General features: G+C 42.5%; 1 protein-coding gene across 1 annotated transcript in view; it reads left to right on the forward strand.

Moving 5' to 3' along the window:
- The window catches only part of UNC5C (unc-5 netrin receptor C), a 265,673-nt gene that overhangs the window by 180,377 nt on the left and 69,363 nt on the right, over positions 1-15,933 (forward strand). The window contains exon 3 of the mRNA XM_063335798.1: positions 8,686-8,829. Within this exon, the coding sequence (XP_063191868.1) occupies positions 8,686-8,829 (144 nt within the window). The remainder of the gene's footprint in view (positions 1-8,685; positions 8,830-15,933) is intronic.

Genomic DNA, 15,933 nt, shown 5'->3' on the forward strand with positions numbered 1-15,933 from the left:
GACTGGGAGAATATAGAACCTTGTACTGTAGGAGAAGATCAGGTTCAAGACCATATAAGGAACCTGAAGGTGCACAAGTCCGTGGGACCTGATGAGATGCATCCACAGATCCTAAGGGAAATGACCAATGAAGTTGCTAAACCACTAGCCATCATATTTGAGAAGTTGTGTCAGTCAGGTGAAGTTCCCACTGACTGAAAAGGGGGAAACATAACCCTCATTTTTAAAAAGGGAAAAAAGGAAGACCCAGGGAACTACAGGCAGGTCAGTCTCACCTCTGTGTCCAGCAAGATCATGGAGCATATCCTCCTGGAAACTATGCTAAGGCACATGGAAAATAAGGAGGTGATTGGTAACAGCCAGCATGGCTTCACTAAGGATAAATCATGCCTGGCAAATTTAGTGTCCTATGATGGTGTTACAGCGTTGGTGGATAAGGGAAGAGCAAGTATTGTCATCTGCCTGGACTTGTGCAAAGTATTTGACACTGTCCTGCGTGACATCCTTGTCTCCAAATCGGAGTGACGTGGATTTGACAGATGGACCACTCGGTGGATAAGGAATTGGCTGGATGGTCGCACTCAGAAAGTTGTGGTCAACGGCTTGATGTCCAAGTTGAAACAAGTGATGAGTGGTGTTCCTCAGGGGTTGGTATTGGGATCAGTGCTGTTTAACATCTTTGTTGGCAACATGGACAGTGGCATTAAATGCACTCTCAGCAATGCACCAAGCTGTGTGGTGTGGTCAACACACTGGAGGGAAGGAATGCCATCCAGAGCCTTGACAGGCTTGGGAGGTGGGCCTGTGTGAACATCATGGAGTTCAACAAGGCCAAGTACAAGGTCCTGCACATGGCTTGGGGCAATCCCTAGCACGGATACAGGCTGGGCAGAGAATGGATTGAGAACAGCCCTGCTGAGAAGGAGTTGGGGGTGATGGTAGATGTGAAGTTCAACATGAGCTGGCAATGTGTGCTTGCAGCCTAGAAAGCCAACTGTATGCTGCGCTACATCAAAAGAAGCATGGCCAGGAGGTCAAAGGAGGTGAGTTTGCCCCTCTGCTCCACTCTGGAGAGACCCACCTGGAGTACTGTGTCCAGCTTTGGGGCCCCCAACATAAGAAGGACATGGACCTTTTGGAACGAGTCCAGAGGAGGGCCACAAAAATGATCAGAGGGCTGGAGCACCTCTCCTATGAAGACAGGCTGACAGTTGGAGTTGTTCAGCCTGGAGAAGAGAAGGCTTCAGGGAGGCCTTATAGCAGTCTTCCAGTACCTGAAGGAGGCCTACAGGAAAGCTGGAAAGGGACTTTTTACAAAGGCATGTAATGATAGGACAGGGGGTAATAGCTTCAAACTGAAAGAGGGTAGATTTAGATTAGATGTTAGGAAGAAGTTCTTTATTGTGAGAGCGGTGAGACACTGGGACAGGTTGCCCAGAGAGGTGGTAGATTCCCCATCCCTGGAAGTATTCAAGGTCAGGTTGGACGGGGCTTTGAGCAACCTGGTCTAGTGGTAGACGTCCGTGCCGATGACAGGGGGGTTGGAACTAGGTGATCTTTAAGGTCCCTTCCAACCTAAACCATTCTATAATTCTATGATTCTGTGAAATCGTACAGGTCATTCTGGAATATCAGTAAGTAAAAAGATCATCATTCTTGGCTTTGGTCATTTAAGTTTTGCCATCAGAGAACAATCTAATGTCAAAGGACTGCATAATAAGAAAGCAATCTGTTTGCCTTTTATTAAGTCTGTTTACAGTTATACCACTTTGGTGTATGGTCTAGGCCACTTTCATGAAGCAAAAAATATGGTGCTGTTTTAAGGATTTTTGGATGAAGCTTTGTATGAAGTGTAAGACAGATGGGGACTATGAGAACTGAAAATGCTTTCATTCTTTTTGCCAAATACTGTGGTGGTAATCCAGACCCTCCTGAAATTATTGCAAAACTCCAGTTTTCTTTTTTGCTGTCAGGATTCTCCTTCTACCCTCATCTTGCATTAAAAAGTGTGTATACTTAAGTCAGCCAAATCTGTCCTGAATGAGCAACATTCATAAAGTATTCCTCCACTCTCCTCTCCTACTCCTAGTAGCTAGAAAAAGGAACTGTGAGTCAGAAAGCATGGACTGTTTCAGACTGGCATTGCTTTATTTTAAGGCTGAGCCAGTCACCGCATTTTTCGCTATGTCTAGATTGAGAATCTGAATGGGGACACACCGTGTTTTTCTACGTTACGTGCCGTATAATTTCATTCTATAGCAGCATGCATTGCATGGATGTGCAGAGGAATCCCCTTACCCCGGAGCTGTTTTACTGCTGACTCCCTAAAGCCTCTGGGACGTCATCAAGAAACACCACCCCTACTCTCTGCATGCCCACTGCACAGCAGGAAGGGAGATTTGGGGGCGCGTGCAATTGAGGGAACCCATGCCTGTCTAAGCAGGCGGGGAGCCAAGAGCACCGAACGTCAGATTTGGGAGGGTGCTCTGAGTACTGATTTCAAGAAATTGAACTTGTAAGGGGTTGCAAGTTACCTGCATGGAAATGGGCTGCATTTCCATACTTATTTACAGTGGCTGCGGTACACCTGCAATCTATATGCATGTATTACAGTAATGTCTTTTTCCAGACCAGTAGGTCATAAAGTTCCGTCTCCTTGAGAAATGTGTTCTATGGCTTATGTGATTACTAATTAATGAAATACCTTTTGGGCAAATGAAAGCACAAAAGCACAGAAATTGTTTGAACTTCTACTTACAGAGAAAATAAACAAATTATCCATGCAGTTTCTTAGAGTTTATAAGCACAGTTTAGTCTTGCAACTAAATAGCTCCTGTTTAGTGTTATGCCAGAGGGTCAAACACATGCCAATATAATACTTACACAGAAATTGCTCTCTCAAAGTCCTGAGGAATATTTTCACACGTGTGGGGTATTAATATCAAATGCTGAACATTTACAGCAGCCAAAATAAATCCAAATAATTTCTTGGCAGAACGGTGCCCAGTGAGGTGTAGGTACTAACTCTGTGACGTGGACTCACTCCAGGCCGGATAATTGCATTTGATCAATTGATAATAATCTTCCGTTTTCGGACATTTACAGTAATCATTTCTTGTCTTGAGCAGTCATATTCAGTTGCAGAACCTTGTAAGACATTTTTGTTTCCCCCCAGAAAGAAATTAGTCTGATTGGTAAATCTGTTCCTATTAAAATCATTGGGAAATTTGCCAATTACTTCCGTGAGTGCTATCTGGAACACGTGAGTTGCAGTTACTAATAATCTACTGTAATATCATACAATTACATTACATTTGCATACATTAAAAAAGATAACATTTCTGCCTCTGAAGACCAGATAATCTGCCTCACAGTTTGTATAGCCAGCTAAGTTAAGTGCTTGGGGACCGTGTGAATGAAATGTGTCTCTGCTTGATTGTGTTTCTATGATGGAGTTTATAATAAAAGACCGTGTATGTAAGGCGCAATTCCCTCTTCACGCTTCCTTTTGGTCCAGGAGGGGTAGTTATTTTATTTTGATGTGTACCATCATCTAGTGCCTCTCCTCTGAGCTCATTCAGCTGCACATATTAGCAGTAGGCACACTGAGCAAGGCTCCCACCACCCTCTGCCTCTTTCCGCCCATTAATCCCTCATTAATGTGCAAAGAGAGAAATAAGTAAGTTTCTGGTTCCTACCTACTCCCTTTTCAGAGCCCAAGTTGTATTAGTCCCAGAGATACATTTGTTTTATTGAAATGAATAGTTGTATATGCTGTGCTACTAAATACGTAAAATTGTTCACTGGGACGTAATCGCAGACTCATTATGCCAAATGCCCTGAGCCGCCTTATAAGCCATCCTCCTTCCTCAACTGGACAGAAAACTATTAGGGGTAAAAGGATATCTTAGACGGGTTTAATTAGTCTCCTAATGGCTGCAAGGTTTTGGTCCTCTCTTTAGGGAAATTCCACCAATGTAGTGTCTGTTTCTGGTGCCAGGTTTAGGTTAAGTGTATTAAATCTGAGTGATCTGTGTGTATAAATAGCCCCAGCCTTGAGCAACATCTGTGACATCTTTTATAACCCAGCAGATCCAGATCTGCATACTCTGGACTCAGAGAGGACAGCAAATATTTTTCGTTTCGTTTTTTTCCTGAGTTATTTTACTTCCTTGTACTCAAGTTGTAAAACTTCTTACGTTGCTTCTCTCTTGGGAACGCTGCAGTTATTCACCGAGATCAGAAAAGAAAAGCTTGTGCAGAAGGAGCCCAGCAACCTGGGGATGCATTTTTAAGCATCTGTGGTTTTTTCAGTGAACAATCTTAAGATACAATTACTGTTTATTTTGGAGAATTGCTTTAAATGCCGTTGATTTTCTGCATTTTTGTTTTAAAGCTTGTCTCTTCCCAATCTTGTTGCCAGAAATAGGGCGGTGATAATTAGACCCAATTTCTTCACGTATCTGTCTTCATAGCCGAGATCCAGATGGACTGCAAAAGGCTACAGAAACAGTTCTCACTTTGTTGAATGCAAATCAAGTTTGGACAGTGCAAGGAAATGCTTTTCCCTGTCACATTCCAGCTATTCATCACAGGGGAGAGTATGAGTTAGAAATACTATGTAGATGCTCTTAAGGGATTTATACACATTAGACGGGACCTGTCAAGCATTCTAGCTGCCCCCATTTCTGTTATCTCTCTTCAGCTCTGTTTGTTATTGCATTGCTTTGAAATAGGAAGATCCTGAGTTCTTGTGGATTGTGCCGCCATCGATGTGATTATATTAATTCTGGAAACGTGCAGCTTACTCAAGTGTTACAAGAAAACATTTATGCTGCATATCTTCACCTGCTGTATAGCTTAGCCATATAAGGAACTAGACTGAAAAATTCAATATATTTCTAATAAAGAAGGTGAGGTAGAGGAGATACTCTCTGTGAGAGGGCGACATTTTGTTACTGAGGACTGTGGCAAAGTAGAATTGGCCAATACCAGGTAGGTTATATGCTGCATAAAGTACTGCTAATCTCTTGACCTGTCTTGTCCTGAATATGTTTAGGCAAAATATAGGGACTCATTTTATAAAGTGACTTCTTATTTTGCACTCAGAGCTTGTGCACTCACCTATAACCTAACAATTCAATAAACAGTTGCCTGAACTACAGGCGCAACATGTCACATTATCTGTAAGTATTGAGAGATGGGTTGTTTGGCTTTTTTTCTTTTTTTTTTTTTTTTTTAATGACTCCAGCTACTGTTCTTTGATGTAGAAGCAGAAGCAGCTTCAGTGGGGATAAGATGAAGATCTCTGTTTGAAGTCATCATACCAGGGTTGTCCTGCGCTTGGTGCCCACGTGAGGTGGATAGGCGATACACCCCTGAATGAAAGCAGAGAGACGGTACCAGCTCCTCTGTGCAATCTGGTGTACAGCGGTACGTCAGCTGGTAACAAGGCAGTTGCTATCTGCGGTGTTTCAGTAAATTGCGTTTTTTGTAATCTAGCCTAGAAGGGGATTTTCTATTAGGAGTTACGTTGTAGTGTGTTATCAGAAGGAATAGGATTGCGAGTTGGTATAACAAGGGAAACGCATCCCTTTGCGCTTGCCCCAGAGTCTGAGGCTGGGTGTGTTTCAGCAGGTGAGATGTTTCTCCTAAATCGGTGTGGCTGTTTGTGCAATGAGGTACCAATAGGCGATGCTGGGAAAGAGTGGTTGAATCAGCTTTTGAGTTCTGGCCATGGATCCTTACATCCCAGATGATCTCATGGAATCACCAACTGGTTTCATACATTTTGAACTACAGGAAAAACAGTTCACCTTAGAGACAAAGACACAATGATATGTTTTGCTTGTGAGCAGAAAGAGTCGGCATCCGTTTGGTGCATAAAGAAGGTGTGCATCTCTTTGGTTATGGCACAACTGTTGATATTACTCGAAAACCAAAGGCCAAATTACTTTGAATAACCTGGAACTTATCAGTACTTCACGGCTGTCTCAAAAGGCATTACCGAGAGTAGCCTGTTATTTTGAATTAGAAAGCATCTCAGGAAGTCAGAGATAAAAAGTTCTGCTGGTGTGTTCAGTGGGAGCTATTTATCGTATGGTTTTGTATCTTCAACAGACTATCAGAGGATGGCATTTGTGTCCTGAATGTTAAGACTATTTCATAATCATTATTAACCAGTACTGTCATTATGAGCCTGCTTGCTTTAGCCCTCGGGTAACAAAGTTCACTGCTCCATCAAGCTCTGTCATAATCAGCCTTATTATAAAAACATAATATTGTAACCTTCAAAGGCTCACTTGGCTAGTGCTATAAAAACTGGGAACGAACTGAAGTAATCTTTAGGGTAGCAGCAGTTGCACTGGGAAAATATAACCATTTTTATGCATGTAATGTACATGCTCCCTCCCCACCCTCTTCATGCTCTTCTCAACAGGACAAAAGCTATCCCTCAGACCCCTTTTGGAGCCAAATTAGCTCATCAAAGCAGAACAAGTTTATAACACAGTGTTCACTGCATATCAAATGCTCGCGCACCGCTTTGATTTCCATTCTTTGGAGTGCAGTTGCCATATTTTGAGTATTTCATTTCAAGGAGGAAAGCTATTAAGTGTTTCCCCCAAAGTAGCTGATTATTCAATGGCTAAAGATGTCAAGGATAATGAAATAAAAAGGGAGCTGGGCTGTGGTAGTCTCTAGCAGGAAAAGGCATCTCATTAGAAGTCATTCCCACCAGAGAAGTCTATGGTATTACGTGCATGAATTGCTTTCTGCTGTTGTTAACCAAGTTTTGGATGCAAACAGCATGCAGCCTCAATGACAGTGCACAAGTGTGTACAAACAGTAATTAATCGTTGGCTCCCTGAATGGAGCCTCTGTGAGGCTGGAGGCAAATCAAAGGGCTGGCCTGGTTTCCAGCGCTTGAGGAACGTGTCGTGCTGTACAATTGGGAACACTCACGTTATGAATATCACCTTGTAAGCGGTGTGGCGGGAGGCTGAGGGTAGCTGGCCTCCATGGCTCAAGTCTGTGCTCAGCAGAAGGACCTGCCCGTTGGTGTTTGGTGATCGGGACAAACTGTGCATGCTGTGATCCAAGGATCTTTCAGTTGAGTTTCCTGGCAGTTCTGGAAGGAAAAAGAAAATCAGTCCCACTACACAAAATATTTGTGAGTGGATTTATATATTCAAGGCTGTTTGCAAGAGTGCATTTTTGAAATGGCGATGGTGTTTTCTACAGGCAGATACACATTAGAAGTTTATTGATACTTTGGCATCAGCAACAAAGACCAAATACGCTAACAAGAGGTATACACACTCTCTCCCACCCCCGCCCAGTATCTTGGCTTGAATTAAGAGTGTTTTGACCAGGCAGTGCGTTTTGAGGCAGAGAGGGGGGGTTGTGTCAGTATGAAACACAGTGGTTGTCGTTAGAGCATCAACATATTATCAACAATCCTTGCAGTGGTGTCTGAGACACCGCAGTATTTCCTTGCACTTAGAAGAAGCAAAATGACTTCCCAACAGAGAGCACTGTGTGGGAAATGTGGTCAAATACCGGTCTGCTCGGAAGGATAGCGAGTCGGTCACTGTTGTTGTCAGTGTGGGTCTGGGGAGGGCTGTGTTGACATTCGTTATGGAGACGTGTATGCACGTGTATTGCACTGTGTTATAAAATCACCTAAACAACATCGCAGTATCTGCAGTATGTATGACAATGATAGTCACCGAACTGGGAGCTTGCAATAACCGTACTGCAGCACTTGTCCCCGTCATTACAGAGCATTGGGACATTTTGGTGTTGTTCAGCCTGGAGAAGAAGAGACTCCAGGGAGACCTTATAGCGGCCTTCCAGTACCTAAAGGGAGCCTACAGGAAAGATGGGGAGGGACTCTTTATGAGGGAGTGGAGAGATAGGATGAGGGGTAACGCTTTTAAACTGAAAGAAGGAAGGTTCTTATTAGATATTAGGAAGAAATTTTTCACTCTGAGGGTGGTGAGACACTGGACCAGGTTGCCCGGAGAAGCTGTGGATGCCCCGTCCCTGGAAGTGTTCAAGGCCAGGCTGGATGGGGCTTTGAGCAGCCTGGTCTAGTGGGAGGTGTCCCTGCCCATGGCAGGGGGGTTGGAACTAGATGATGTTTAAGCTCCTTTATAGCCCAAACCATTCTATGATTCTGTGAGTTTCTACAGTGGCAAAATCCATTTTCCTGGGCAGTTCAGTGTCAGAGTGAACAAGTCTTCTCTCTGTGCTGTATCTGTCTAGCAAAAGGAGATGAAATACAGAAGGGCTGAGTCATATAAATTGAATGACTTTGTGATTTTATGATATTTGTATGAAAATAAAACTAAGCTGGATTGTCACTTGATGTAAATCGTCCTAGGGATGTGGTACAATTTATATCTGCTGAGGTGCTGTTCCTCTTATTTGTCTAACATACATGCAGTATGTGATAAAAGTCAAAGTCACAGTGATTAGTTTTTCATTCACCCACTTCTCTTATTATGCAGGTAAAGTGTTGGTTTTTTTCCTTCACATTCCTATGACAGTCCCTGTTGCTGAGTAGATACTGATAGAGAGCTGTAAGGTCTCACAACAACTTTGCAAGCAGACTTCTGTTCTGCACTTCTTTCTTTCTACCTGTAAGCATAACGTTGACCAATGTTACTTGTCCCCTGACAGGTCTGATTGTCCGGGAGGTAAGCATTGAGATTTCCCGCCAGCAAGTCGAGGAGCTCTTCGGGCCCGAAGATTATTGGTGCCAGTGTGTTGCCTGGAGCTCTGCAGGCACCACCAAGAGCCGGAAAGCCTACGTCCGCATTGCATGTGAGTGTCTTTACTCTGCGTGTTGAGTCGATGGTGTTTGGGTGAGGAAAAGTGGGGTCTGTGGCCTTCGGGAGAGAAATGTTGTTTCTGACCACTTAGGCCTTGTATTTTCTGAAGTCACTGATGCATACTAAAATTAACACCTTCAGAAGCATTCATAAGAGTTTCAGTTTATCCTGTTCTTAAAAGCAAAATCTCATTCTTCTTTGTGTGGGAGAAAAGCATCAAAACCAGTATTTCTTGTGTATGGTAGCTACCATATCTCAAGAAAAGCGTCTGAAGCTAATAAGTAGGCATATTACCAAAGAAAGCTATGAAATGAGGTGACAGCTGTTCCTTTCACAGAATCACAGAATGGCTGAGGATAGAAGGGACCTCTGGGGGTCATCTTCTCCAACCCCACTGCTCAAGCAGGGCCATCTAGAGCCAGTTGCATAGGACTGATTCCAGATGGCTTTTTAGCATCTCCGAGGAGGGAGACCCCACCACCTCTCTAGGCAACTTTTGCCAGTGCTTAGTCACCCTCATAGTGAAAAAGTGTTCCCTGGTGTTCAGAGGGAGCCTCCTGTGTTTCAGTTTGTGCCCATTGCCTCTGGTCCTGTCACCGGCCATCAATGAAAAGAGCCTGCTCTTTGCACTCTCCCTTCAGGTATTTGTACACATAGGTGGGCGCCTCTCCTCTGTGCTGTACAGTCCCAGCTCTCTCAGCCTCTCCTCACAGGACAGATGGTAGTCATCTTTGTGGCCCTTTGCTGAACTCTTTCTGGTGCGTCCATATCCCTCTTCTACTGGGGAGCCCAGAACTGGATCCAGTACTCCAGGTGTGGCCTCACCAGTGCTGAATAGAGGGGAAGGATCACCGCCCTCATTCTGCTGGCAATACTTTGTCTAATGCAGCCCAGGATACCATTTGCCTTCTTTGCAGCAAGGGCACAGTGCTGGCTCATGGTCAACTTGGTGTCCACCAGGACACCCAGGTCCTTTTCTGCCAAGCTGAAAATATATACGTCTGCAATCATATAATAACGCTGCTCTTCTTTAATAAAGAAAAAAATGTGTGTTTAGTGTATCATGTAATCAGATTGGTAATACAAGATTGAAAGTGATCATCTCAACCCTAATATTTCATCATTGTTATTCATAGCTACTAACCTCAGTATTTATTTTGAACCGTTCCCAGATTAGGCTCCAAGAACACAGGGCAACCAGTTCCCTGAAAACAGATCTTCATTTGACTGTACAAATATTTAATGTTCATTAATTTTCAAAGAGGTACTTTTCTTTGTAATAGAGTAGTCACACTGGGGACTCCCATTTCTCTTTCACATGATGAAATCCTGTTTTGTGTAATGGGAACAAAATATATCATCTGGAATTACATCTCTTCTGCTGTTTTCACCTCAGCAAAAACACATTTTGTGAGAAGAGGTCATTAGAAGCTGGGTTTGCAGCATACTTACATTTCCTGGACTCTGCCTAACAATTTATAATGAGAGAAGAGAATTATTCCAGCCAAATAAAGCTTTTTACAGAGACGACTGTCATTTAAAAGTCTACATTTAGAGCTTGATTCTCCTTTTGTTCTTGCAAAAGTATTATGGGGTTAAATCCTTGAAGGGGTATTACCTTCTGTGTAAATATCCTGATACAGATCTAGGAGGTGCAATTTAAATACCCATTTTTGAATGCTTTTGGTCCAAGTAACTGACTGGAAGTAGAGGAGCTGTACTTTTGAGTATAGGATTAGCCTCAGAGAATAATTTCCCCAGGGTTAAGGGGCATTAAAATTACTGTACTGTCTTCCTTCAGAATTAGAAACACCATTACATATGTGTATAAAGCTTTTCCATGGCAGGAAACTTCTCAAGACTTTGAGGATTTCTTTTTCTGTACTGAAACAAAAGAGAGCAATTTCAGGTTTTTTTTTTTCTTCTAAGCAGTGAGCACTTCAGATAGGCTTAGCAATGTTTAAACAGGTTTTTTAGATTATAACTCCTAAGTTAACTCATTAAGTAGATTTTCATGTCCTGCCAGTTAGCCCTTGACAGATGACCATTAAATTAATGCCATTTAGAAGTCTGAGTGTATTTCACTTGATGGTTAAGTAACTTGCGTATACTGCCATTCCTAGGCACTTAATTTCTGTATAACACATAACCATTGTATGTGTATGCAAGTTATTTTCTATCAATTGACATTTCTTCCCAGGTGTCCAAATTTCTATTGAAGGCATTCTTAATATAAAGTTTGCTTCTTTTTCTTACCATAATTTGGAGAGAGAGGAACAATCACATCAGTGATTTTTCTAGAGTCTTGGTGGGTTTTTTTAAAACTGTCTAATTAAATAAACTCCAGGGAGTTTTCTGTGCCTTTAACTCAAATGTGGCTTTGTATTTTAGTGAAGTTTTTTTAATTTCTCATTCCTGAATTTGGGGTTCTTGGGCAGCTGTGACATAAGCAAATCACTTAGACTCCTTGGGATTAAGGGTTGAAGCCTTCAAACTGCAGATTTTCAAACAGCAGCAAAAGCGCATTCTGTGCAAAATTTCCCATTTCCAGTTTCACAGATTTCTATAAATTTCTCAGGTAACTCAGGGCTATTTTTTTGGGAACTCGGACATATGATGTGGGGTATATGCCTCACTTTACGATACTGTTTGATCAAGAAGGTCCCTGTTTCAAACTGTGGACTCAGATATACAGATACACGTCTATATTCAGAGCCTTGGCTTTAGAGGTGTAATAGTTGTTTCCTGTCTAAACTTTAAACACACCTGCTAAGTCTTCAGATGGCTACACAATGTGCCATGTGTCTGGGGTGCAAGGTGGGGTCCATGCAGTATTTATTAATCTAGAAAATCAAGGATGTCAAAATTTAAGAGGGGCAGAAGAATCCATCTCTCCAGCTCTGTACGCAGCTGTAGTTGCATATTTGTCACCAGTGCAGTCTTCAGTTTTAAACAGTACAAAAAGTGAGCACTGACACCTTTGGGAAAGGTGAAGGGTAAATGGAGCATATAAAGTGCTCTGCTTAAGTTATATTATTATTTATCTTACTACCTGAACCTGGTGATTTCATCTCTAGCCATACCTAATACATTAAGAAAAGCTTCTCTCCTTCTCCCCCTTCCTCTCCTCTTCCTCCTCCTCTTTCTCCTTCTCCTGTTCTCCACCTCTTTCTCACTTTTCTCCCTTATGCCCACCGGTCTTATTCTGGAATTATTGTGTCCTCTCAAGGGCTGGAGCTGCACTCCATTAAAACAAACAAAAAAACCAAATAGCATTCAACATCTCTGTTCACTGAGCGTGTAATAGAATTAACTGAAAAGTAATTTGAAAGTGTGAAAAATGTGCATCCTGGAAAAAGCGGCTTGTATTTGTTTAATGCAGGGTCAGGCACGTGTCAGAAAGTATATAACAACCTGGTCAATGAAAGTTCTCTGTGAAAATCAATTGCAACATCGCTCCGGCCCAGAGCTTCAGCTACTCAGGAAGGCAGTAATCTATAAATATGGAGTGAAGACACAGCTGGTTTTCAAAGGCTGCCCATGCTGGCAATGTAGACAGGAAAAGAGTCCGAGTCTAAAGCCAACATCCTGGCTTCTCTAAGTGTTTGGGGCATTTAACGGCGTCTCGCCGTTGCACTCCTGGATGACGAGTGTGCTGGAAAATCACTCCCTCCTGTGCAGGCTGTTTCTGAAAAGGAGGGGAAATAACAGGTGATAGAAACATCACTATTTTCAGCTTTTTTCCTATTTCATGGAATTCATCTTCCTGAGGCACTGGTCTCCCCATGAGAAGACAGATGAGCATTTCATCCTCTTAAAATAGCAGATTTTTTGGGATTGATTTTCACTTTGCCATTCTAGGTATCTCAGTAGCCTACAGAGTAGGGATACCTAATGTATATCTTGGTGGAGCTGAAAAGATACAATTTTCTGAGATACTGGCCTATGAAAGTGCTAAAATGTATTTCCTACTTATTCACACATTTATTCTAGGCACATCCTATCAGGAGCACTAGCAGTCACTAATACTGCTAATACAATACTACTAATACAACACACACTGTACTTTTGGTACAGTTTTTCTGCTCAATTAAAAAAATGTTACTTTTCTGGAGGGAGGAAGGAGGGGGTTTGGGTAGCTTTATCTTTGGTTGAAAAAAACCCAAGCCCAATATAAAGTTTTAACGTGAATTTTATGTAACAAGGCTGATGTCATTGAACAGATAAAACCTAACAGGGCAAAATTCCTGTTAAAAGGGTGAATGAGGCCTGAGCCTGCTTAACTAAGAGCAGAGTTAAACCCACTGGAAAATACACCTGACAAAGACTAAACAATAGCGGCAGGATTTGACCTAATTTTTATAGCAGATAATAAAGGGGTGGCTAAGACAAATTGCTCTGAGCCCATGTACGTAAAGCAGACTCACTTTTTATTTGCTCCAGTTTGGCGTTGCTGTACTCTCACTGACTTCATGTTGTTAACCCAGGCTGTCCTTGAGAAAATACAGTGAGAATATAAGCCCTAAATCTGCTGCCTGATTTTGGATATGTTGAAAACTTATAAGAAAATAGCAGCTTTCTCCATAGTTTCTGTTACCTGATCTCTTTTGGTGTAATGAATGTGAATAGTCTCTTCTTTTCCTTTATTCATTAGCTAAAAGCAGAATTAAAAAAAAAAAATAATCATTTTTAAAAGCCCTGATGTAGTAAGGAACTGCACTTGTTAATCTGTTGTATAATTTAATATTAGTTTCCTATGTACTTATCTAAAAGCCTTTTTTCCCCCAGACTTTTTTTTCAAAGGAATGTAGCTGATATATGCATGTCAGATACTGTATACTGATAAGATAAATGCAGTACAGAAAGTAGACTAGTTCGCCTGATGGTTTGTCTCCACTTACAAGGAGTATGCAGTCATACAAAGACACAGATACGAAAAAAAACCCCCACAGATTGTTTACTGACACTGAGTTATCTCACCTTTTAGTCCTGGGGCCTGTGCTCCACGGTACGTTGCTGCAGAGACTTTCTTCCCTCATTCCCAAGCAAAGCTGTGTGGACATTTGTAGCCACCAAAGGATTAGAGCACATTGCAACAGATACAAAGTTGGGTGGGTGTCGAGATAAGGAGAGCGATCTGGGAAGGACGTCACTTGAAAGTTTTAATAGGAAGGTATGTCCATGATACGCAGTGTTAAAAAATAACCCAAAAATGTGCTTTGTGAACTTTGAGAAGTGTGTATGAGAGTTAGCAAAGATAGGACCTTAGTCCTTCCTTGTGTACCATTTAAGTTTCTACTGATCAATATCTGCTGCTTGTAGTTAATAAAGTGGTAACTGAGGCACGTGCTCCGGAGCTGAGATTACTGAAGAGAGAACAGCAGATCACAGAAAGGGCAGCAGGGAAGTTAACGGAGCATTTAACGTATTTGATACCACCACTCTGCTTTTGTTCCTGACAGGCATGTTTCTGTACCACTTCCCAGGTTAGCAGGCTTGACAGACTCCCAAACTTAAGGATGCAGTTGCAACTGTAATAAGTACAAATCACATTGCTCTGTAATAAAGAGCTAAGACTTTATAAATCAAGATGGACTTGACTTCACTTTTAGCTTTGCTTAAAAAACAAAAGGAAACCCCTTTACTGGATTTATATGAATTTAATCCCTCAGCAGGAGCCTTGGGAATACCCTACCTACGCTGTCTTGCCTCAGAAATGATCATCTTTCAGTAGAGTCTGCTTAGTGCCTCGTGGTGAAACATAGATGCAGTCAGGAAGTTAACAAAATTTTGTGTATGTTATGGTAGTGACCAGACAGCTGTGCGGGTCAGATTAGTGTATCAGAAGAGCAACAACAACAAAATACCACATTTATACAAATTATTTTCTGTTTTAGTGTCTCAGTGTGTTGTAAACAATTCTACATATGAATTGCAATGTATGCCTGATGTTTCTAATGTCTATCTTTAGTACCTTTAGTATATCTGTCATCTAGAAAGGCACCTGTTGAGATTAGGTTATTTGAACTTTACATTTAAATTTATTTGAAAAACAAGAACTTTGGATTCCATCTTCAATCACCAAATAAAATAGTGAATAGAATTAAGTTTTTAAGTTAGTGTGCAGGTTAAGCTTACAAAGAAAACCAAGAAATACCGAACTATCAAGTGAAAGTATAAGAGGAGGAGAACAGTGCAATTGATGTACACCCAGGAACCCATCTGCTCAGTGAATTCTTGATAAAGTTCGCTTGCTTGTATTTTTTACGGTTGTATCAATACCGAATGTGTTGAGTGGGTGGTTCTTCATTATAAGCACAGCCCATGTGGAAGCTGTGTTGCAAAAGGGTGTTTTTGCTTACCAGCATCTGGCTGAACTAGGCTAGAGCTGACGAGAGAAGGGGAAGAAGATGGTTTTTTCTGCAGACATGCAGGCGGTGAGGCTCTGAGGAGTCATCAGGGAGCAGCGTTATCCCCAGCTGGCTGAGGATGCCGTCGGCAGAATGAGGGGCTAGCAGGTGGGCACCTCCGGTTTGCTCAGGCTGTAGGTACATAAGGAACAAAAGAGGAGAGAAGGTCCTGGGCTCAGGCAAAGCATCTTGCAGATTGCAGCCTGCCGAGCAAAGGGCGTTCATCACCTTGTTCAGTACCTCAGGTCAGCGGTGTAGCAGCCTGTGACCCCAAAACACGTTGTGCACTCCCAGGAAGTCTGCCTCAGTCCCCACCAGCCGCTTGGCTGTGAAAGCTGATGTGGTTTCTCGGCTGTGCGGGGTGGCCTCCCAACGCCTCGCTCCCAGGGCCGCTGGAGGGGTATGGACAAACTCAGCACAAGCTGCGGGATGCCAGGTATTTCTGGAAAGGGGGAAGCTCCACCATCCTTGATGTTCCTCTCCAGGCTGAGAAGGTGGCTGGGGCAGCCTCATAGTGCCATGGCATTTGTCTTTAGGGCTGGCAAGATGTGAAACAGCCCCTCCAGAGAAGGAAAGAGTGGCACAGTTGCTGTACGGAGCATAACGAAAGGGTTTTGAGGTGTCGAGTTATTTCCTCTGTCCTCAGCTCCAGCTGTTGATGTTTGGGCCGGCTGAGAGGACATCCT

Source organism: Chroicocephalus ridibundus, chromosome 5 (genome assembly GCF_963924245.1).
Source record: "Chroicocephalus ridibundus chromosome 5, bChrRid1.1, whole genome shotgun sequence".
NCBI lineage: Eukaryota > Metazoa > Chordata > Aves > Charadriiformes > Laridae > Chroicocephalus > Chroicocephalus ridibundus.